Below are 19,827 nucleotides of genomic sequence, written 5' to 3' on the forward strand. Positions count from 1 at the left end.
GTCGAGGAGCCGGGCCTGGCCCTTTGCACCTGTGGTCAGCCCTGTTCCACTCCGACCCCGCCTTGGCGGCTACCCCATCGTGGTCGCTGGGAGCCGCGGGTGGGGCGCTGGGTGCGTGGCCTCTCAGAGACACTGTTCTGTACCTCAGGTCGGAGCAGGAAGGGACTGTGATGGGGTCTCGGGGGGCACGAGTCTCCCCATCGGCCCAAAGATCTGGCTCTTAGCTCCTTTCGGGAAAGAGCTTTTTAATGAGGCGCACTGGCGAAGACCTGCCCCTACCCTCCCCAGAAAACCTTTGCCCTCGACCGGGTGCCGGACTGTCGAGCCTCACTGATCGCACGTCTCTTGGTTTCTAGCGTATGACACCTGGTGCGGCGTGGCCCATGGATGCACCAGAAAACTGGGGCTGAAGATCTGTGGTAAGTGAAAGGGCCGGCTGGGGCCCCAAAGGGGCTGCGAGGCGAGCGGGCTTTGCGGGTTTGGGAGAGTGGGACGTACGCGGAAGGGAATCCTGGCTCTTGGGTCTGTTTTCTAGTGTCTACAGCCCCTACGCCCGGCAGAGACGCTCCTCTACTGGCCTTGACCTTCCTCTGCCCTCTCCTGACGTGCCCCCGAGGGACCTTTTCCGATGGGGGGCCCTGGGCTACTTGAGACCTCGGGGCTCCCCTAGCTGGGCGCGAGCACAGCGCCCCCGCGCGACAGCCCCGCTCATCTTGCCCGGCACTTTGGCTGTTCTGACCCAGGCGCTCTGCCTACGCGACGCGAAGGCGGCATAAAAAGGGTCCGGGTTTACTGGAGAGCAGGCCCAAGGCGAGACATCCGCCTTAGACGGTAGCTGGCGCGTCGTATTCCTTCCCTCTCCACCATCGCGCGTTGAAAGTGGCTTCCTCGGCTGGATATTTTTGCCCGAGATGTCAAAACGGATTCAAATTTCGTTCTTTGAGGCCTTGGAGGTCAAGAGAATGGATTGCCTGCAGCCCTCGGTGGCCTACCTGGAGGAGGTGCGGGCGGTGCAAGCTAGAGGGTTTGAGGAGCTTGCCCTTGAAGGAGAGGAGGGAAGGGAAAGGGGGCAGAGGGGGCGTGGGGCCGCAAGACGGAGAGTGGGTATCGGGCACGATTTGCTAGAGAGGAAGGAAAATAGATCTGGGAGCTGGACGGGAGAAAGAACTGCTCTCCGGAGACGTAAGGATCTAAAATGAAAACGCCCAAGGGCTGTAATTTTTTTTTTTTAAGGAAAAAGGGAGATTTGTTCGAAGGGACACAGCTGAGTGGCTCCGACTGAACAATGAGAACTTGCTTTCCTTGCTACATTTCACCGTCTAAAATTTCTAGCCTTATCGGGCCAGAAAATACGGACGTCCCCGGTCAGGGGGTGGAGAGGCGGGGTAAGATTAACGAGGGGCTTATTAAAAGGCCATCCGTCAGCTGCTGCGCGCTGGAGATAGTGGCGGCGCAGGCGTAGGCACGCCCGCCCAGCCCCGGGAGCGCCCGAGAGTGGGCCGGCGAGCCGGTGGCCTCCGGGCCTGATCTTCCCAGCTGCCCTGCATCCCGGGGCCCCAGGGAGGCGAGAGTTTGTGGCCGGAGCGAGAGGAGTTACTTGGCAGCTTTTGGGAGTCACCCTCCCTTCCCCGCCTTGCGGCGCGGCGCCCTCCCTGCGTTTCTGGGGCTCTGTCCCCTTGATCCCAGAAGCAGCTTTACGGTGAGGAAGGGCTGCTCGACTCCAGGACCTAGCCGTTTTGCAGGGAAAGCCCAGCCCTGCGGCGGGGAGGCCCCGGGGTTTGGCCCTCTCCCCAGCACGCGAGGCCCGCGGGGCGAGGCCTGGGCCGCGTCCCCGCGCGGGGGCAGCTGGCGGCAGCCGAGCTTTGTTCTATAAATAGCCCCCTTCTCCCAGCCGCCATTCCCGGCTTAATGGCCCGTTTCGCGCCAGGTCCCTTTGGCGGCCGCGGCGCTCGGCTTCAGCAGCCGTCATTGTCATGCAGCCGGGCAAGCAGAACTGAGCGAGCCCTGGGCGCCCGCCACGGTCGAGGACAGGGTGGGGGGAGGCTTGGGGTGAGGGCTGCTTTCCTCGCGGTCCTAGGCCTGCCTAGCCAGCGGCCTTCATCCATCCCCATCCCCGCTTCCCGGCCTCGGCCCTGGGCGGTGCCCCCTGCTGCCCCGACTGCAGACCCTCAGGGTCGGGGGAGAAGAGAAGGTCTAAACGCCGCTTCGGTGACACACCCGAAGTGACCCGAAAAGGTAAAGGGGCAGTAGCATCCCTGGGTCCGGGAATAGATGTCCAGGCACAGGGGTACGGGAATTGGGGAACAGAGGTTTGCATCAGCTTCCCCTGAGGGAGAGCTCTTGGGCATTTGGGGGCTACCATCCTCAGGGAGTTTCTTCTCTGTTTTTACCCACCTCCCCAACATTAATTTCAGGAAAGCAGAAACACCTGTGACAGGAGAGGGCTGGTAGTGTGTTGAGGGGAAATTGCCTTCTGCTAATACACATGCTTCGGGGGCCACAGGTTAGGGAGATTTACAATAGGTTTGATTCTGAAAGGAAACAAAACAACAGGAGGATTTGTTTTTCATACTTTGCGCCAACTCTGGCTTTCCATTTTAGTCTAGTTACCGGAGGCAAAGTGCAGTCTTTGGTTTTGACTTGAATCCACAGACCCCTCCCCTCCTCCACACATAGATTCCCCCACTCCCTTCATCCCAGACCTTCCCGGGCTTGAAAGGTGCCCTCTTGACCTGACACTCTCCAGGTTGGTTTGACCTTTCACCTTAAGAGAGTTGAGGGACTAATGGTCATCTTCTCACTTCCAGATCCATTGCCCTGGGGGACCCATTCATTGCCCTTGCCAAGATTCCACCCCACCCCCTCTCCTACCCCCTCTCCTGGATCCCCCCCCCCCCGCCCGCCCCAGGAAGACAAAGCTGCAAGGAAGGCCCCTGGTCTCACCAGTGTAACCCTTAGCTCCGGAGGCAGAATCCCGTGGGAAAGCAGTCAGCCAGAAGACACCCAGGGTCTTGCCAAGAGGTAGAGAGCCGGGTGGCTACAGGCATGATAGCATGACCTAAATCGAAGGAGATGCAGGGAGCCCTAAGTGCTGGCTCTGGGCTCTGCTAACTTCCCAGTGTGTCCTTGGGCCTCAATCACTTCTGTATTCAGAGGTCCCAGACTGGCTGCCAGTTACAGCCCCTGAGCTGTTTTATTTAGCCCATGCAGTGTGTGTGTTTGTGCGTGTGTTTAATTTTGTGTCAGTCACCAACTTTTAAATATACATTTCAAATATTCTGTATTTATTATGGCTTCTCTTGAAATTAAAAAAAAAAAGTTTGAGGTGGGGGAGAGATCTGGCAGGGTACTTATAGCCCAGAAAAATCAGGAAAAGAGCCCCTTCCTCTAGAGAGATGCAACTCCATGCTACAGCTTGGTGAGAGACAGCAAGGGGGTTGGGCTTCAAGCCTCACTTGCCCCCTTGGCCAGGTGCCCTTATGCTAGGCTCAGTTTGAAACCCCACTTGGAAACAACCAGCTTGAACCAGGTGCTCTAGTTCCTCACACCTCCCCCCCCTCAAAGGGCTGATTAGGCCTTTGAGTTTGGGGGCAGCTGTGAGGACCAGCCGCAGGATCGCCCCTCGGCTCATAGGTGGAAGCTAGCGAGGGTGCTACGACCGGGCCAAAGCTCAGCGCAGCTTCAGCTCCCCTCCGCTTGCCTCTTTGCCTCTTAAGAATGTTCAGCTAAGTTACCTTAAACTAGGTCCTTATAGCTGAGGTATAGAGCAAAAGGGAGTACAGTCTGCTTTAGTCTCAGGGACCTCTGCTTCCAGGACCCCTTGCTAGCCAGGGAGGTCATCGAAGCACTGACCTCAATGTCCTCCACCGCCTCATTATCCTTGGAGAAGCATACGAACTTCCAGAGCCTCTCAGAGCCCAGAGAGGCCTGGCTCCTTGACCTTATTTTTGAGGCTCCCAATATTTTAGAAAACAACTACCTTCCAGAAAGGTGATATTCCAAAAATAATATCCATTAAGTGTTTATATTAGCAAATTAATATTAGCAAATTATAATGCAATGTAAGTGTGCTTTGCATAGGATAGTTATAAGATGTATAGAAAACACGAATTCCTTGTGCACTCCAGGAAGTATGGTCCAGGAATGGGATGCAGGTTTAAAGTGTCGTAACTGGCATCTTTCATTCCTATCAGGACACCTCTGGGAATGCCTGTGAGAAGAACTCCTTTGGAGATAATATCCAAAGCCCAAATGCAGGTCCTAGGTCCTTTGCCACCTAGGAAAGGAGTTGCTAAGGGGTTTCAAGGCAGAGACTTTCCCAGGGAGTGAGTCAAAACCGACCAGAGGTCAGAGACCTAAAGAGCAGGAGTTCAGCTAGGCAAGACCTCACCTCCATTAGGGCATGTGGACTTGGTCTTTTCAGCCTGTCTGAAACAAATTCCACTGCTGCCTGTTTGGGTGGAGGGGGGCAGTCTCACTCAGAAGCCATCCCTCTGGCAAATGAGTGCTAGCTTCTCATTTTGGACTCTGGGGATTTGGAGGAGGAATTCAGAAAGTAGGAGCAGAGGTGAAGGGGAGGATGCACCCCCCATCTTTATATCCAAGTGTGGAGCTCTATTATAGTGTATTTCCCCCCTTCTGATGTCCTTTAGAGCTTTAGTGATAAGTTTTAAAGGTGCTGAGAACAATGAAAGGCCTGGTGCCTCTGCCTTCCTATTCTTGCCTCCAAAAATAGACCCTGCTTCTGTGTGTGGGAGGATTCTAATCACTGCAACTTTCCCCCTGCACCCCTCCTTCCTCCACCCCTCAACACTGAATTGCAGTCCTGGGGAAGTAAAGCTAAATTCCCCAGATTAACTTGCCTCTCGTGGAACCTCCCGGGACTTTCCTCCAAGCCTGCCTTGTGACGTATGTGACTCCCCAAGGATCTTGGTATCTACAAATACAGCTTTGGGGTCACCAAGAAGCTTAGAACTTCCTTCCTCTTTTCAGGGTGTTGCATTTCAGACTAAGATTGAGGCCGAATTGGAGGAGATGCTGAGGGAAGGAGTGGGTCCGCAGGTCCCGAGCCCCAGAAGGGACAGGTGGAGGTACTGAGAGAGGAAGTGTGCTCCTGGTTGGCAGAGCCTCAGCCCTTTCAGCCCAGCCTGCTTCTGGGTTTGCCACTGGTAGTGTTTGCACTGCTCACCTCAGGCAGGAGAGATTTCCGCTCCTTCTGAGGGGCAGGGAGGAGGTGCTTTGACTCCCACCCTGGGCTCAGAGCTCATCTCTGTGGAGTTCTTGGATGGCTGTCTAGCTTTATTACGTTGTTGGTCACCGTCTGCCAGTCTGCAAGCTCCTGGAGAAGAGGGGCTCTGTCTCATTTATCTTTACCTGTCCCTGTCCTAAATGCTTAGTAAAGTCCTTTTCCACAATAGGTGCTCAATAAGTATTTATGGAATTAAATGTCACCACACATAAGATTTTAGGCTTTCTTGTCTCTTTCTCCAATACTTTTATTTAAGGAGAGGGGGTGGTACAGGGAAAGCTGCCCTTCAGTTTTGGGTGAGAAAAATTAAACTTACATTCAACCCTGGTAACATTTACCTGGAGTCCAAGGAAAGCATCTTCCCCAATCCTCAGTGCTGGTCTCACCCCCTCCTCCCTCTGGTTGCACAGCCCATAAACCCAGAGCTGGCAGCATCCTCTCCGTTTGTGTCCCTTCCCTTAAAACCCCATCCTGGGGCTGGTTACTGGAGTGGAAGCTGTCCAATTGACTTAATTCTGCGTTCACTGTCATGTTCAGAGAGGAGAATGGGCTTCACTTACTGTTTTTCTCTCTTGCATGACTGGGTCTGCGCCACTGATGACACTTGGTACTGCCCCTTCCCCGCCTGGAGGCGAGCAGTGCCAGAGCCCTTACATATAAAACAGACACTCGGCTTCTGTTAGGGAAAAGTGAGAACCCTGCTTGGAGAGTCGACCTGGGCCAGCAGCAGACCCTCCGAGCCTGGGAGTTTGGTGCCCTTCCTCTGACCCAGCTTCTTGTGCTACAGGCTTCTTGCAAAGGACCAACAGCCTGGAAGAGAAGAGCAGGCTTGTGAGTGCCTTCAAGGAGAGGCAGTCCTCCAAGAATCTGCTTTCCTGTGAAAACAGCGACAGGGATGGCCGCTTCCAGCGCACAGAGACCGACTTCTCCAACCTGTTTGCTCGAGGTAGTCCCCACCCCCAGCCCTAGTGCTATCCAGGAGGTTGCTTATTGGAGTTTCTTTACTTTTTCCTGAAACCTTGCTTCTTTTACCAAAAAAAGCCATTCTCTCTGAACCATCATGAAACTGCTTTCCCAACATTTGAATATAATATACTCCCTCCTTCCCTGTTGCCCAGGTCTCCATCATTTGAAAGCTGGATGAGGGCAATCTGTAAAACAGCCAACTCTAAAGATACTTGCAGGGACAAATACACAGTCATAGAATCTCAGAATCCAAAGAAATCTTTCATATAAGAAAATCCAGCGATTCCCTCCATAGCATTTATCCTCCAAGGGTGGTGTCCACAACAACAAAAGCACCCTGTAGGAAGCTGTGTAGCTGGGCCTCATGACCAAGTGCTGTCCTGAAGGTCATTTCCCTTTTGAAGATCTTTCACTCATTACCGCTGCCCCTACAACAACAGTCTCAGGAGTTGCTTTCCCAGTCTTTCATGACCAGCTCAAAGGTAAACCCACCCCCCTCCCCCCTCCCCCTTCCATGAACTCCCCACAAGCCATGGAGGCCAAACCAGAACAGGAAACAAGATTCACTAAACCTTGGAGAGAGAATCCAAAGAACAGACACAGAGCATTATATACAGCCAGTCTGTTCTTGAGCTATGGCTGACAACTTCAGTTGGGGCCCCCTACAGCTTTCCCCCCTGGCTACCCCCCAGCCTGACTCTACCTAACACAGGCCGGAACCCAGAGTCACCTTCTGGCATCCCAGAGGCCAAGCCCTAAAAGGTAAGGTCAAGAGAGGGGCAGGAGTTCCCTCTCCCACCTTCCTGAGCCCCACTTTCCAGTTCTAGTTTTCTGTCCAAGGACAACATAAAGAACCATCCTCTTCGGTGTGACCTCAGCCTCTACTCACAGAAGCCTCACCTGCCACCAGCAACAGATCAAGCACATCATAACACCAAACCGAAAGCCCAGTATCTGAGCCAGATGTACAGAGACACACCTGGTACTAGGGGAGCAAGACAGTTGCCCCGTCCATCACACGCCTGACAGGTGCCCAAATGGATAACTGCAGGGGAGGCTGCTCGTGACTTCTCAAAGCGTTTCAATTAAGAGCAGCCTAACTATCAGAAACTCTGTGAACCCCCAGAGAATATATGCAGCGCTTCTGTGTATACGCCGATGTACGTTGTTCTGGGGAGATGGTACATCAGGTTCTCAATGCATGCATATCCTGGAAGAAAATCAGTCCTATAAAGATACGGATGTTAGGGATTTCTAAGCTGACTGAGGAAATCCGATAGGAGTCAGGTGATAACCCCTCATGGGCTTCCCCCCACCAGATCTGCTTCCGGCTAAGAATGGGGAGGAGCAAACTGTGCAGTTCCTGCTGGAGGTGGTAGACATACTCCTCAACTACGTCCGCAAGACATTCGATCGCTCCACCAAGGTGCTGGACTTCCACCACCCCCACCAGCTGCTGGAAGGCATGGAGGGCTTCAACCTGGAACTCTCTGACCACCCTGAGTCCCTGGAGCAGATCCTGGTTGACTGCAGAGACACCCTGAAATATGGCGTCCGCACAGGTAAGGGTGAGAGCCAGGTGGACACGCAGTGGCAACCTCGGCCTGCGTCAGACCTTTGCCAATTGCCAGGATGTCAAAGTCATTTTGAAGGAGAAACACAAACCCGGGTGAAGGAAGGCAGCAAAGCGCTCCATGACCTCAGAACCACCAGACTCAGTGACAAAATCCCATCATTATTTATTGTTGTAAAAATAGATTTAAAAGATACAGATACATGGTGCTGTGTCAAGTTCTGTATAAAGAGTTTTAATTCTTGGTTTGAGGCTATTCACAACCTAAAGAGAGCAGAATGATCCATTCTCTACTTCTTCTCCCGCTTCCATTTTCACGCCTACTTCATTCTGATAAATCTGACCCTTGCCTGTCCCTGAAACTGGGGAGAATTGGGCCCATTTCCTTTTCTTTCTGTACTAGTTTCCTAGGGCTGCCACAACCGATTACCACAAACTGGGTGACTTAAGACAACAGAAATTTATTATCTCACAGTTCTGGAGGCTAAAAGTTCAAAATCAAGGTGTCTGCTGGGCCATGCTGTCTCTGAAGACTCTTGGGAAGGAGCCATCCTTGCTGCTTCCAGCTTCTGATGGTTGTGGGAATTCCTTGGCATTCCTTGGCTTGTAGATGCATCCCTCCAATCTTTGCCTTCATCTTCACATGACATTTTCCAAGAGTCTGTGTCTGGGTTTCTCTCCTCTTTGGATTAGTGCCTACCCTAATCCAGTATGGCCTCATCTTAACTTGTTTACATCCACAAAGACCCTATTTCCAAAGAAAGTCACAGGAATCAGGGGTTAACACTTGAACATATCTCTTACAGGACACAGTTCAACCCCCCACCCCCTCTATTTGCTAGGCCCCAAAGCCACACACTTACACACCCTTTGCATTCTACTCCATCCTCTGGAGTTCAGGTATCCTGAGGCACCAAATCCTATCTCCAACAGGGAGCCCCAGAGGACGCCCTCTTGCCTCCTTTCCATGTTATAGGAACTCTCTCTACTCAGCAATCCCGGCCAAGTGGTTACTCTCCAGTTGCCTCAAGTTCAAGGACTTTTGGGATCTCTCTCTGGCTCTTTCTAAGCCTAGGAATCAAGCAGTGGTTTCTTCTCCCTACCGTCTTTCCCCACTGCAGCCTGGCTCTCCTGAGCCCTTGGGCAGACTGATGTACAGGAATTGGCAGTCCATAGCATGGTTGTCCCCACAGAGGAGCCCCTGACGCCATGCCTGGTAGCCTCTTGTTCTTTTTTCTTTCTCTCTCTCTCCTTTATTATCCTGCTCACTCTTCCTAGTCATTTGAAGATATGACTGGGGAGGGTGTTGTAATAGGACTGAGTAAGGCTATTGGATGTCAAAAACAAGGGTTATAATGAAATAATGAGGCTGGCCAAAGAGGCATTTTTAAATAATGAATCCCAAACAGCTTTTAAAGTCTGCCAACACCACTGGTATAGGTGTAGCTTTCTTGAATAACTGCAGGACGGACAAGACTCAATTATATTACAAAGTCTGTGTTTGATTTTTAAAGAAAAACATGCTCATCAATTTAGTTACATCTCACCTTGGTCTGATGGCTAATCTGTTCCTGGTGGAGATCAAGTTGTTATTTGGCTAGGAAAAAAAAAGAGTTCTCTGTGTATGTTTTAGCTTGACTAGCTTTGGTCCACTATTTTTATTTTGTCAGTTCACGCCACAAACACTTTATCAGAGAGATGAGACCATGTACGTTTATCACCAAGCTCAGAATAGTGTTGCCCCTCAAAGAAAAATACATGGATTTGTCATAATAGCAACTCATATCGCCTACAAAACTGAAGTATCACGTGGTCAGAGAAGCATGGACTCTTACTAGAGTCGAGTGTGTGAATCCAATTAGATACTTAGCCTGGAGCCATTCATCCCTGTTCTTCAGAGCAGCTTCTAGAAGCAGATATTTGCATTTGTAGAGTTCATAGTCTTCAGGCAATGTGAAACCTGCATCACAGGGTGTTGACCCTGGCAAAGTGTACTGTTGCTTTCATGGGAAAACACATTTCCTAGTTGCTGGTCTGTAGTTGAGATGTAGTTACTGGAGCAATAGAGTAAACCCACAGGTATTCTGCAATGGAAGTGGAAGATATTTCTTAAGAGTATTAATGCACAGCCAGAATAATGAATAGGGTTTTAGAATGAAAACATACTGATCTGGGAGGCGTCTGTGGAGGGATGATGATGGCCTTTGGAAATTTCCCTACAAATTAACAAAGACTTCCGAAAAAGGAACCAATGTATATACATTCTCCAAGAACTGAGAGAAACGCTAGTCAGCCCTCAGTCACAGTAGACATGCTGACTTCCTTCGTTTTCCTTTTTTGAACTTTTTATCATGGAAATTTTAAACTTATACAAAAATAAAACAGTGTAATGAACCCAGTATACCCAACACCCAGCTTCAGCTATTAGTAGCTCTTGCCAGTGTTGTTTCACCTGACACCCCACCCACTCCCCTCTCTTCTATACTATATGGAAGCAAATCTCCAGCATAATATTATTTCATTCATAAATATTTTTTATCCTCAAGGACTCAAAAAAAACACATTATCATTGGTACATCCAAAAAAATTTATAGTTTTTTAATATCACATATTCAGTCAGTGTTCAAATTTCCAGTTGTCTCATGAATGTCATAAAGTTTTATTTTGTTACAGTTTGAGTCAAGATCCACAAAAGTCCCCCACATTGCAATTGCTTAATATGTCTCTTAATCAATAAATTTCTTCCTGCATCTCTTTTTTTTTTGAAGCTTATTTGTTCAAAAACTTTAAAGAATTACTCTTTCTTTCTCTCCAACCTGACTCTAAGCCATGTGCTGCTCAGTACCACGTCTATCATCTGTTAGTATTTTTGTTGACTATAGACAGTTGAAATTGAAATTTAAACTAGGTCATTTTGTTGCTTGATAGAAATTCTGGTATGAGATTTTGGGGACATTAAGCTATAGCCATAAGAGGAAAGTAAGGTTTGGGGGGACTTTCTGTCCTTTCATATTTTAATAGACCATGAGATACTGTTTCGCTTTTGTTTGAGGGTATTTGTATCAGTCTGTCTGTCTGTCCGTGTCCATCTTTTGTCTCTGCTATGCAATGTGATTTTGATATATTGTCAAATGGTGTGATTGCATTTATTTATCATTCAATCTTGTCTTAAAATGAAATGTTTGTTGTTAAAAGTTTTCAAATGGGTATTGTGTGTGTGTGTGCGTGTATATATATATATACACACACACACGTGTATGTTTATATATATGTACATACATATTTATATTTAAATGGACTTCAACAAAATTAGTTACGTTGTAGGAGATCTCATAGGTTTTGTTGGCACTGAGCCGAGTAGAGCAAAATGGACCAGTTTAAGCTATTTAGAGTAATCTACATGAATGTCTGGAATCTGGCCTTGAATTTACACCAAACTTACTGTTTATGCTTCTTTTATTCTTTCTAAAGATCAGTATTATTTTTCGAGGACTCTTGAGGTGCAGGGATCTGTATATTCTGCTATAAGAAGTCCTAGTCTAGATGTTCTGAATGAGTCCTCATCACAAGGAGGGAAGGATATACTTCCTCAGAGAGGGGACTTAGACCAGGAACATTCCAACATTAGCTCTCTGACAGTTATTTCAGAGGCAAAAGCAATTTCCTCTGGAAACACAGCAGTCAGCACATCTTTCTAACACCAGTTCTCTGTCACACACCCCTAGATAATCTATTGCGTTGGCGCCTTCGTGTCAGCCAGGCCAAGCCTGCTGTATGGGGTTGAGTTTTTCTGTGAACGCCAAGTTGGCCAAAATTTGGCAATAATCCTGAATTTGCTGAGAACAAAGCCTGATAAAGCATAGAGTAGGTTGAAAAGGACTTTTGAGTTACATAATAATAAAAATTGTTCTATCAACAACTCAATGAGTGAATGAGGCTGTGTCTGCCCCTGTTTCACAGAGCAGATGCCAGGTTATCTCAGCAATACATCTAGTTTAACAGTCACCTGACTATATGTGGGCAAAACACACCAATGCTTGGCGTCGTATTTGACTGACACAGAGGCCCAGGGAGTGATGGCTGCCTCGGCATCAGCCTCAGAGCTGGCACTTACCCTGGGCTTGGTTCGGTTCACGGAGCCACTGACCCCTTCTGAGGCCTGCAGCCTCTCCTCCTCCCTCAGCATACCTTGATTTGGAGAATAAAAGCTTGAGGTGTTAAGTTAAAAATTGAAATATTTATGGAGAAAAACAGGACCACTACATCCAGATTTGTATTTTAAAAAATACAACAGAGGAGCTCATCTGGAAATCAACGATACTGGACAGATTACTTGTTTTATGACATTGGATTTCTTTTACTTGAAAAGCATTATGCTTTAGAAACATGTAAGTTTGGGAGACATCTTCAATGTTAAAGGTTGGTATAGGGTGGGTCAACGTGCCCTTCCTTCAGTATTCTTGGGCAGCCCTATTAGACCATTGGGATAGAGGTCCCATCACTGTGGCCTAGTGGAGTGGACCTTCTGATTTGAAGACAGCTTGAAAAATCTGGATTTGCCTTGATGCTTGTCTGTTACTTACCTCTTTAGGTCATCCTCGATTTTTCAACCAGCTCTCCACTGGATTGGATATCATTGGATTAGCTGGCGAATGGCTGACATCAACTGCCAATACCAATATGTAAGTCCCACATAGTATTTCCACGTAAGCAAACATGATGTCTGAGTATGGCTTGTTGTATTAAAAGTCCAATTCCAATGGTTCTATAATAATTTTATTACAGTTTGCCCTAGTCATCTTTTCTCTTAAAATCTTTTAGGTTTATCACAGTTCTGAGTTAAAGGTAGATACTTGATAAACTATTTTTTAATTGAATAATGCCGTTTAATAAGAGCATGGTCATAAGAAGTCATGACTCTAGCTTTCAAAGTTTAGTGTGAAACTTCATGTTAAAAGATTCCATATTTCTTAATGATATATTTAAAGAGATCATGTTCTGGGATATAATCTTGGTCCATTTTCCCACCCAAGCATATTGCTCCTTATCATTTAGGTCATATTTTCTTCGTAATTAAAGAGGCCATAAAGCCACAAACCAATTTGATCAGCCTATTGTTCAACTTGAAAGGAATTATATATCCCTTTCAAAATAACTGTTTTTCTGAATGTGAAATTTTTTTCATACTTGAGTAGGCAAAGCCTTTGTTTGTTTCTAAGTTCTTGTAAATTTATTTGAAACTGTCTCTGAGGTCCTGGCGGTAGGAGGGTTGTGTGTGCAAGTAATACCTGGGTAGTCTTCTGGTAATCACCCCACAGTTTCTTCTACACACAACGTGCCATCTTTGGAGACAAGGACAGGTTACAAGTTGATGGAGGGGCATCATAGCCTACTAAGTACTGTCTTTTCTTTCAACGCTAAGGTTATGTTTAACCACTCTCTATGTATCCAGACAGTGGTACCACATTCTATGAAAGTGTCCAGAGGGAAATAATAAAACAAGGTTATCGCAATAAGTTAAAAATAACTACATAAGAATTATATGGGTTTTAGTCACTGTGGAAATATTTGGAAAATAACTGTACACTTTTTAGTTCATGGTAAAGTAGATTTGAAAAATGAATTTAGGTGAAAGGGTAGTATTATTTAAAATGAGAAATTCCATTTGACGTCAAGATAGAATGTAAGTTATTAAAGTTCAAGGTATTCTATTTTTCTTAAACTACTACCAGCCACAGAACCTGAAAGGGCATTTTAAACTTATATATTGATTTGTGTGTGTTCCAAAGCTGTTTAAGGCTGTGACTCAAAATACTTAACTACATTCAGAAAAGTTTCTATTAATTAAGGCCTCCTGCTTTGTTTGCTAATTTAAAACAACAACAACATTTAAAAAGCAAATGTGACAAGTGACACCATTAGTGCCAAAAGGCATAAAAGATTAAATTGATGGAAGTCAAATGGTTTTCCTGCTCCCTACTTGCAAGTCAAGGTTAACTTCACAGAATGTTCATGTTGGATCACTGAGGCTCTGAAGGGCTGGGAGGAATTCAGGTCAAAGATACAATCACCTGTATGATCTCCTAAACAAAAAACTCCCCTTTGCAGTCCTTATGTTTATGGTTTGTGAGATAAAAATATATCAGCAAGCATAGACATAATATATTAATTATAACTTGAAAAAAGACAGTAATGTTTAACTGAAACATCTCACACTAAGGAATGATTTTAATTAGAAAGTACAGCTTTTAAAAAAAAACTTAACTATTTAGAAAATAAATGAGAAAAATAGAGTAAAAGGTGCATACCCATTAAGGCCCAAGTACCCTTATTAATATAGGCACCAAATTCACCCAGTGTCTTTAAGTGTGTATTCTGTAGGCCTCTCAGCTGTGACTTCCTAACATATATAGCTCAGTCTCAAGGTAAATAGAAGGAATTCACCCCGTTGAACCATTTATGACCACATATTCTCCTAAAAGACTTTTCTTTAACCAGGGAAATCTCACAAATTCTCCTTTTTTTTTTTTTTTGTATGTGTTCATAAAATGAAAGTTCCTTACTCTTCCCTTACCTCAGCTCAGCCATATGAAGCGCTAAAATATTGTCCAACCATCTGAGGTCAAGGTCAGTCCAACTAAATGGCACATAGTAATTGCAGCTGTACTGAACAGTGGATATTTATAAAATATGATCCGATTCCAACAGATCGATAGCAAAGGTTATTTAAAATACTGAAATAGTTTCTGTCAGTTCTAGAGACAAGGCATTGTCTGAAGAAGTAATAACTATTATCTAGAAATTGTTCTAAGCCAGTTCCCCTGGAAGATCATGAAATGTGGCAGCACTGTCAGGAGGTTATGCAGAAATTTGCTCCCTTGTGACAAGTCCTTCTCCAGCTGGGAACAGTGTTCACAATAGGCCTGGGAAAGAATGGCAAAAGGATCTTTTTTGGCAGAGTAGGATTTAATTAGTGATACACTCATTTTTTGGACCTGTACTTCATTGAGTTTGGACGGCACTGGTAATAGAGAATAATAACTACATTCCTCAGTATACTCTCCCTAAAAGAACTATCCAATATTTTAATCCAAGTGGCAAAGTGTAAGGTATCTGATGGTTAGAATAGAAGGAACATTTATGCCCATGCTTTCACACCCACCTGTGCATTCAGCTTTGAGATATATTCTTCCAAGCTAGGACTCAGTGACGATACAAAGAAAACGTCACCAATGTGTAGTTGGCCATGGCATGTACAGCTCTTTTCTTCCAAAACATGGGCACCGAGCAGGTGTAAACAGCAGCCTACCCTCAAGCACCTGACGATAATACATAATCCTAGTGGCAAGATCTATCACAGCCCTTTGTTAGGAGGTTATGATTTCAAGTATCTAGCACTTTATTTTCATAGAAATTACACAGGAGAAATTTTCTATGGGGGTTATCAGTCATTTTACACTAGTAGGCAGGTCGTTACAGAGGAGCCTGCAGTAAGTAGTTCTCATTTGTCATAGAAAAGCAGCTGTGATGTAAAGGACATGGAATTCCAGCTTGGAAACATCCTACATGTGAGATCTTGAAACAACTCACTGAATTTCTCTGAACCCCAGTTTCTTCTTCAGAAAAATGAAGAATAATTGTATCCACCTTACATAGTGATTCTGAAGACTAAAACAGACACCAGTCTTAAGTGCCCAGTGTATACAAGGTACAATGCACACACCCAGGAAAGGCAGCCAACCCATAGGTCACTGTTGCCATTTGCAACCCCTCCCTTCAACTTCCCAGCTCTTTTGTTTCTGTCTCTCGTCATCTCTGGACACCAAAGGGGCTCACTAAGCTCCCCCTCAGGTGTGTTATCTTTTAAGGTAGAGATGGGCCACCCACCACATCCATAAGGAGGATAAAATCTAAGAGGAGTGTCAAGTTAGAGAATCAACATAGAAAATTATTTCTTCCTCTCGTTAAAGAAGTTCCTGGTTTGGCAGTCACCAGGGATGCAGGATCCTTGTGCCTTCCTGGTTCATACTGAGGCATGTGGCTCTCATCTTCAAAGTTACTTCATGGTGCAAACTAGCTGCTGGAGTTCCAGCCATCATTTATGTGTTCCAGATCTCAGGAAGGAATGCAGGCAGAGGGAGGAAGGAGGAAGGAAGGAAAGAAAGAAAAGAGGGAAGGAGGAAGGGCAAAAGGGAAACACACTCTTTCCTTCTAAGAAACCTTCTCAGAAGCTCCACAAGACATTTCTCATAGCATCTCATTAGCTAGAACTTAATCCAATGGCCACACCTAGGGAGGCTAGAAAATACAGTCTTTGATCTGGATGAACTGCAACTCCAAATAAAATTGAATGAAGGAAGGGAAATTTTGATACTGGTTAGCAACCAGCAGATTCTGCCATCAGAGAAAATCAGCTTAACAATCAATTTGCCTCTGTTAATCCCACTGGGAAGGTGAGTTGAACTACTAAAACAGGGCTGACTCACTACCCTACTTAGAATATAAAAACTCTCCTTTAGTGTCACTCCCTGAATGTCACAATCATACTGTTTTTAAACCCTTACTTTCAATCCCATGTTCTTATGCTTCAACCTAGAGCTTTTAGCAGGTTTAGTTTCTTATCCTCCGATTCTGAAATGTCATCTTGTACTATGACTTTAGCATCAAACTAGCTTCTTCTGAATCCATATTTGACCTTTCATCTCTTGCCTTTATCCACTTTCATCTGTCATTTACGGAAGGGGTACCAAACCTGGAGTCCCAGTTGCAAGAGGAGACTCTCCTACAAGTGTATACAAAATGATGTGCATATCCTCATTTTCTTCCTGGAGAGAGGGACCATAGCTTTCCTAGGAGTCCCAAAAGTGTCTGTGATCTCAATTAAGTTAAGAACCACTGCTCTAGGGTAAACTTCAAGGTCTTCTCTAAGGCTCTGGATGCAGGCAGACTCCCAGTTGTAAACATGGCCGAGGATGAGAAGGCAAGTTCAGAGGAAGTGCCAGGAATGGGGGCACCACGTTAGCCCATGTGACAGATCTGGCTGAGGATCAACAGCCGTGGGGCAATCTACCAGCTTCTAGGAGAGGGTGTCAGGACTAAGGTCACGAATCGGAATAAGCTTGGTGTTAGCTGTGGGGTAACTGATCCTTCAGACCCAGGCAGGGACTGTCAAATAGGATGCAGCTAAGGCCAAGATGCTGGATTCATCCTAGTAAGCTTCCTCCTCAGGGTTGGGAATTGTGTCTTATGACATCTTTGTCTCCGCAGTACGTAAAAAGCCATTTGGAAGAAAATAGTCATTCATTAAATATTTGTTGAACAGAACTGAAAGAAAGGTTTCAGAATCAGGAACCTGGCATAAGTAAGGAACCTGAGATAGATGAGATCAGATAATCTCACGATCAAACTCTCTAGACTCTTCCTCCTGATCCTGAGAGTAATAGCCATATTCCTGGTAAGAAGACTAATTCATGCAAACCTGGGCCCTAAATTGATTCAAATCCTGAAGTGGACCAACCCTCTGGCCTTCAACCCCATCCTTTCTCCCTTCCCCATGTGGTTCCTGCACTGACTTGACTCTGGTCCAGCTTTCATCCAGTCCTTGATAAGGTTCTGATATTATGGTGTATGATTCCATTGGTTCCTTGCCTTACCCTAGAGAGCCTTCTCATTTGGTACTGTGAGACTTAAACACACACACTGCCACCAGTACCTCTTCACCATGCGAACATTTTTGCCATTCCAACATTTCCAACAATCAGTGGCACTGTTGATAACGCATTTGTTCAAGAATGGTTAGAACCACATCATGAGTTTGCCCCTTGGTACACTCAGCAGCACAGGCTAAACCAGGAACCCTTCTCTTCTTCTTCCTTTATCAGGCCATCAGACATGAGGGAGTGTTGGTTGCTACGGTGATGGGGCTCAGAGCAGAACCAAAGCATGATTGTGACCTCCAGAGGTGATGGTAACTGAACACATGATTTCCAAGGGTCTTCCTCCTAAATTTCAAGGTTCCTCCCAAGGAAAATGGACATATTCTTTTTGCAAACAAAATTCTTCTATGAGGAGATATACCCTGAGGATCCTTCAGGATCTTTTTGTCCTCTTTTACCACCATGTGATTAATTTGATTATTTTTCTCCATGATTAAAATTTAGTACCTTCACCTGGGTCTTTGTACAACAATTGTTATTTCATCCTTGCAAATAGCTTTTCTAAATCATGAAGCCAGCAAAAATTCCCATTAATTCCCAGCATTGGCATTCAGCCTAAACACCCTAACCAGGGATGAAGTCTCCCCATATCACTTGGCTGAGTCAATCTAGGAATCTCCCTTCGGCGAGCATTGTCTGAGCCGAGCCCACAGACTCTAATGCTTAAGAAGGCCAAGCAAAAAGAAGAAAGACAAAGTCTCATAGTCAGTAAATATCTTTTTGTTTTCTGGTTTAATTTTCTGTAGATGGACCTTCTTTGATTTCTCTTAAGCCCTTTGCCTTGGTACCATGATTTTGTTTCAATGATTAGTCACCAGACTGTGTTTTGAATGGCTTTGAGAAGAGCATGGCTTGCTACTTTTAAGTCAGTTAATTAGAAGACAAAGCTAACCTACCAGAATATCTTGATGCCCACAGTTAGCTGTGTATGCCAGTTGACATTCTTCTTGTTTTTTTTGTAATTGGTAATTAGAAAATCATCACTTACAATTATTCTTGACAGATATCGACTTCAGAGAATTATAGAAGCATTGCTGTCCTTAGGGATTATCAGTAGAAAAACCATGTAGATAATTATATTGAGATCTTTAAAACCTAGGTCAATACTTCCAATTATCTTCATGGTTAGCTTTCAGGTATTTACATTGTTTTTAAAAGATAGACTTTTTGGGAATTCCCTGATGGTCCAGTGGTTAGGACTCCGTGCTTTCACTGCTGAGGGCGCGGGCTCAATCCCTGGTCGGGGAACTAAGATCCTGCAAGCCACCTACCTCGGCCAAAAAAAATTAAAATATAGACTTTGGCTCTGGGTTTTATAAATTCTACAAGTGTGAAGTTGGCAATCAGTTTTTTTTTAAATGTTGCAAACCATTTATATAGAATTTAGAATACATTTTTTCAATTAGCATTTGCATCACCCTATAATCTTAGAGGTGAAAGGGACCCAGAAAAGTCATTTTCTTTCCTTCTATTTCTCTGGGTGGACCACACCTAAGACATTCCGTTGAGATGAAAGTCTGTTTTGTTGGTGAAGAATCACAGAGCAGGTACTTCCACCACCTCTCTCGGTAACCCAGGCTGGTTTCTGACATTTTATGATTGATGACAGTGCATTTCCAGGAAATTGTTTTAGTGGTTTTAAACATCTTTTATTCGAACCCAAGTCCAAATGCTAAACCAGTTATCTGTGTTCCCCAAATAAGTGGTTTGACTTCTTTATTTTCATTCTTTTTCTCACCGCCTTTCCAGGTTTACATATGAAATTGCACCAGTGTTTGTCCTCATGGAGCAAATAACACTTAAGAAGATGAGAGAGATAATTGGATGGTCAAGTAAAGATGGTGATGGGATATTTTCTCCTGGTAGGTTTCTGTTCTCTTTCCCCGGCTCTCCTCAAGGTTTGCAGTATGGATCCTTGGGGTCCATGAGAACACTGAACACAAAGTGAGTTTGTAGAAGAATAACAATTTTTCCAATAGTCCTGCCTTCTTACCTTTGTCAGAGTGAAGGCTAGCAAGCATGCTACATTCTATGTGTACTAACCAACAAAGGCTGTGCCTAAACCTGTACTCACTGGCAAAGGCTGTGTCTAAATCATGCTAAACAGTTCTGGTCTGTCGATAGCAGTTTGATTAAGCTGGGGATCAGAGAATCAAGATTATCAGTGGACAGATCAGTTTTGGCCAAAATAGTATATCTACTTTAAATCTCTAGTTCAATATAGATACAATAAGAATCTTTAAAACAAGGACAGATAATCTTGTAGAAAGGAGGGAGTTTGGAGTGGTGTCAGAGACAGTGTGACTGTGTACAAAGGGAAGAGA

General features: G+C 45.5%; 1 protein-coding gene across 3 annotated transcripts in view; it reads left to right on the top strand.

The window, feature by feature from the left end:
• Positions 1-19,827, top strand: part of GAD1 (glutamate decarboxylase 1) — a 41,048-nt gene that overhangs the window by 5,468 nt on the left and 15,753 nt on the right. For all 3 annotated transcript variants that reach the window (XM_004267286.3, XM_049712264.1, XM_049712266.1), the window contains 5 exons: positions 357-419; positions 6,036-6,194; positions 7,534-7,776; positions 12,379-12,469; positions 19,253-19,365. In XM_004267286.3, the coding sequence (XP_004267334.1) occupies positions 357-419; positions 6,036-6,194; positions 7,534-7,776; positions 12,379-12,469; positions 19,253-19,365 (669 nt within the window). The remainder of the gene's footprint in view (positions 1-356; positions 420-6,035; positions 6,195-7,533; positions 7,777-12,378; positions 12,470-19,252; positions 19,366-19,827) is intronic.

The sequence above is a fragment of the Orcinus orca genome, chromosome 7 (genome assembly GCF_937001465.1).
Source record: "Orcinus orca chromosome 7, mOrcOrc1.1, whole genome shotgun sequence".
Taxonomy (NCBI): domain Eukaryota; kingdom Metazoa; phylum Chordata; class Mammalia; order Artiodactyla; family Delphinidae; genus Orcinus; species Orcinus orca.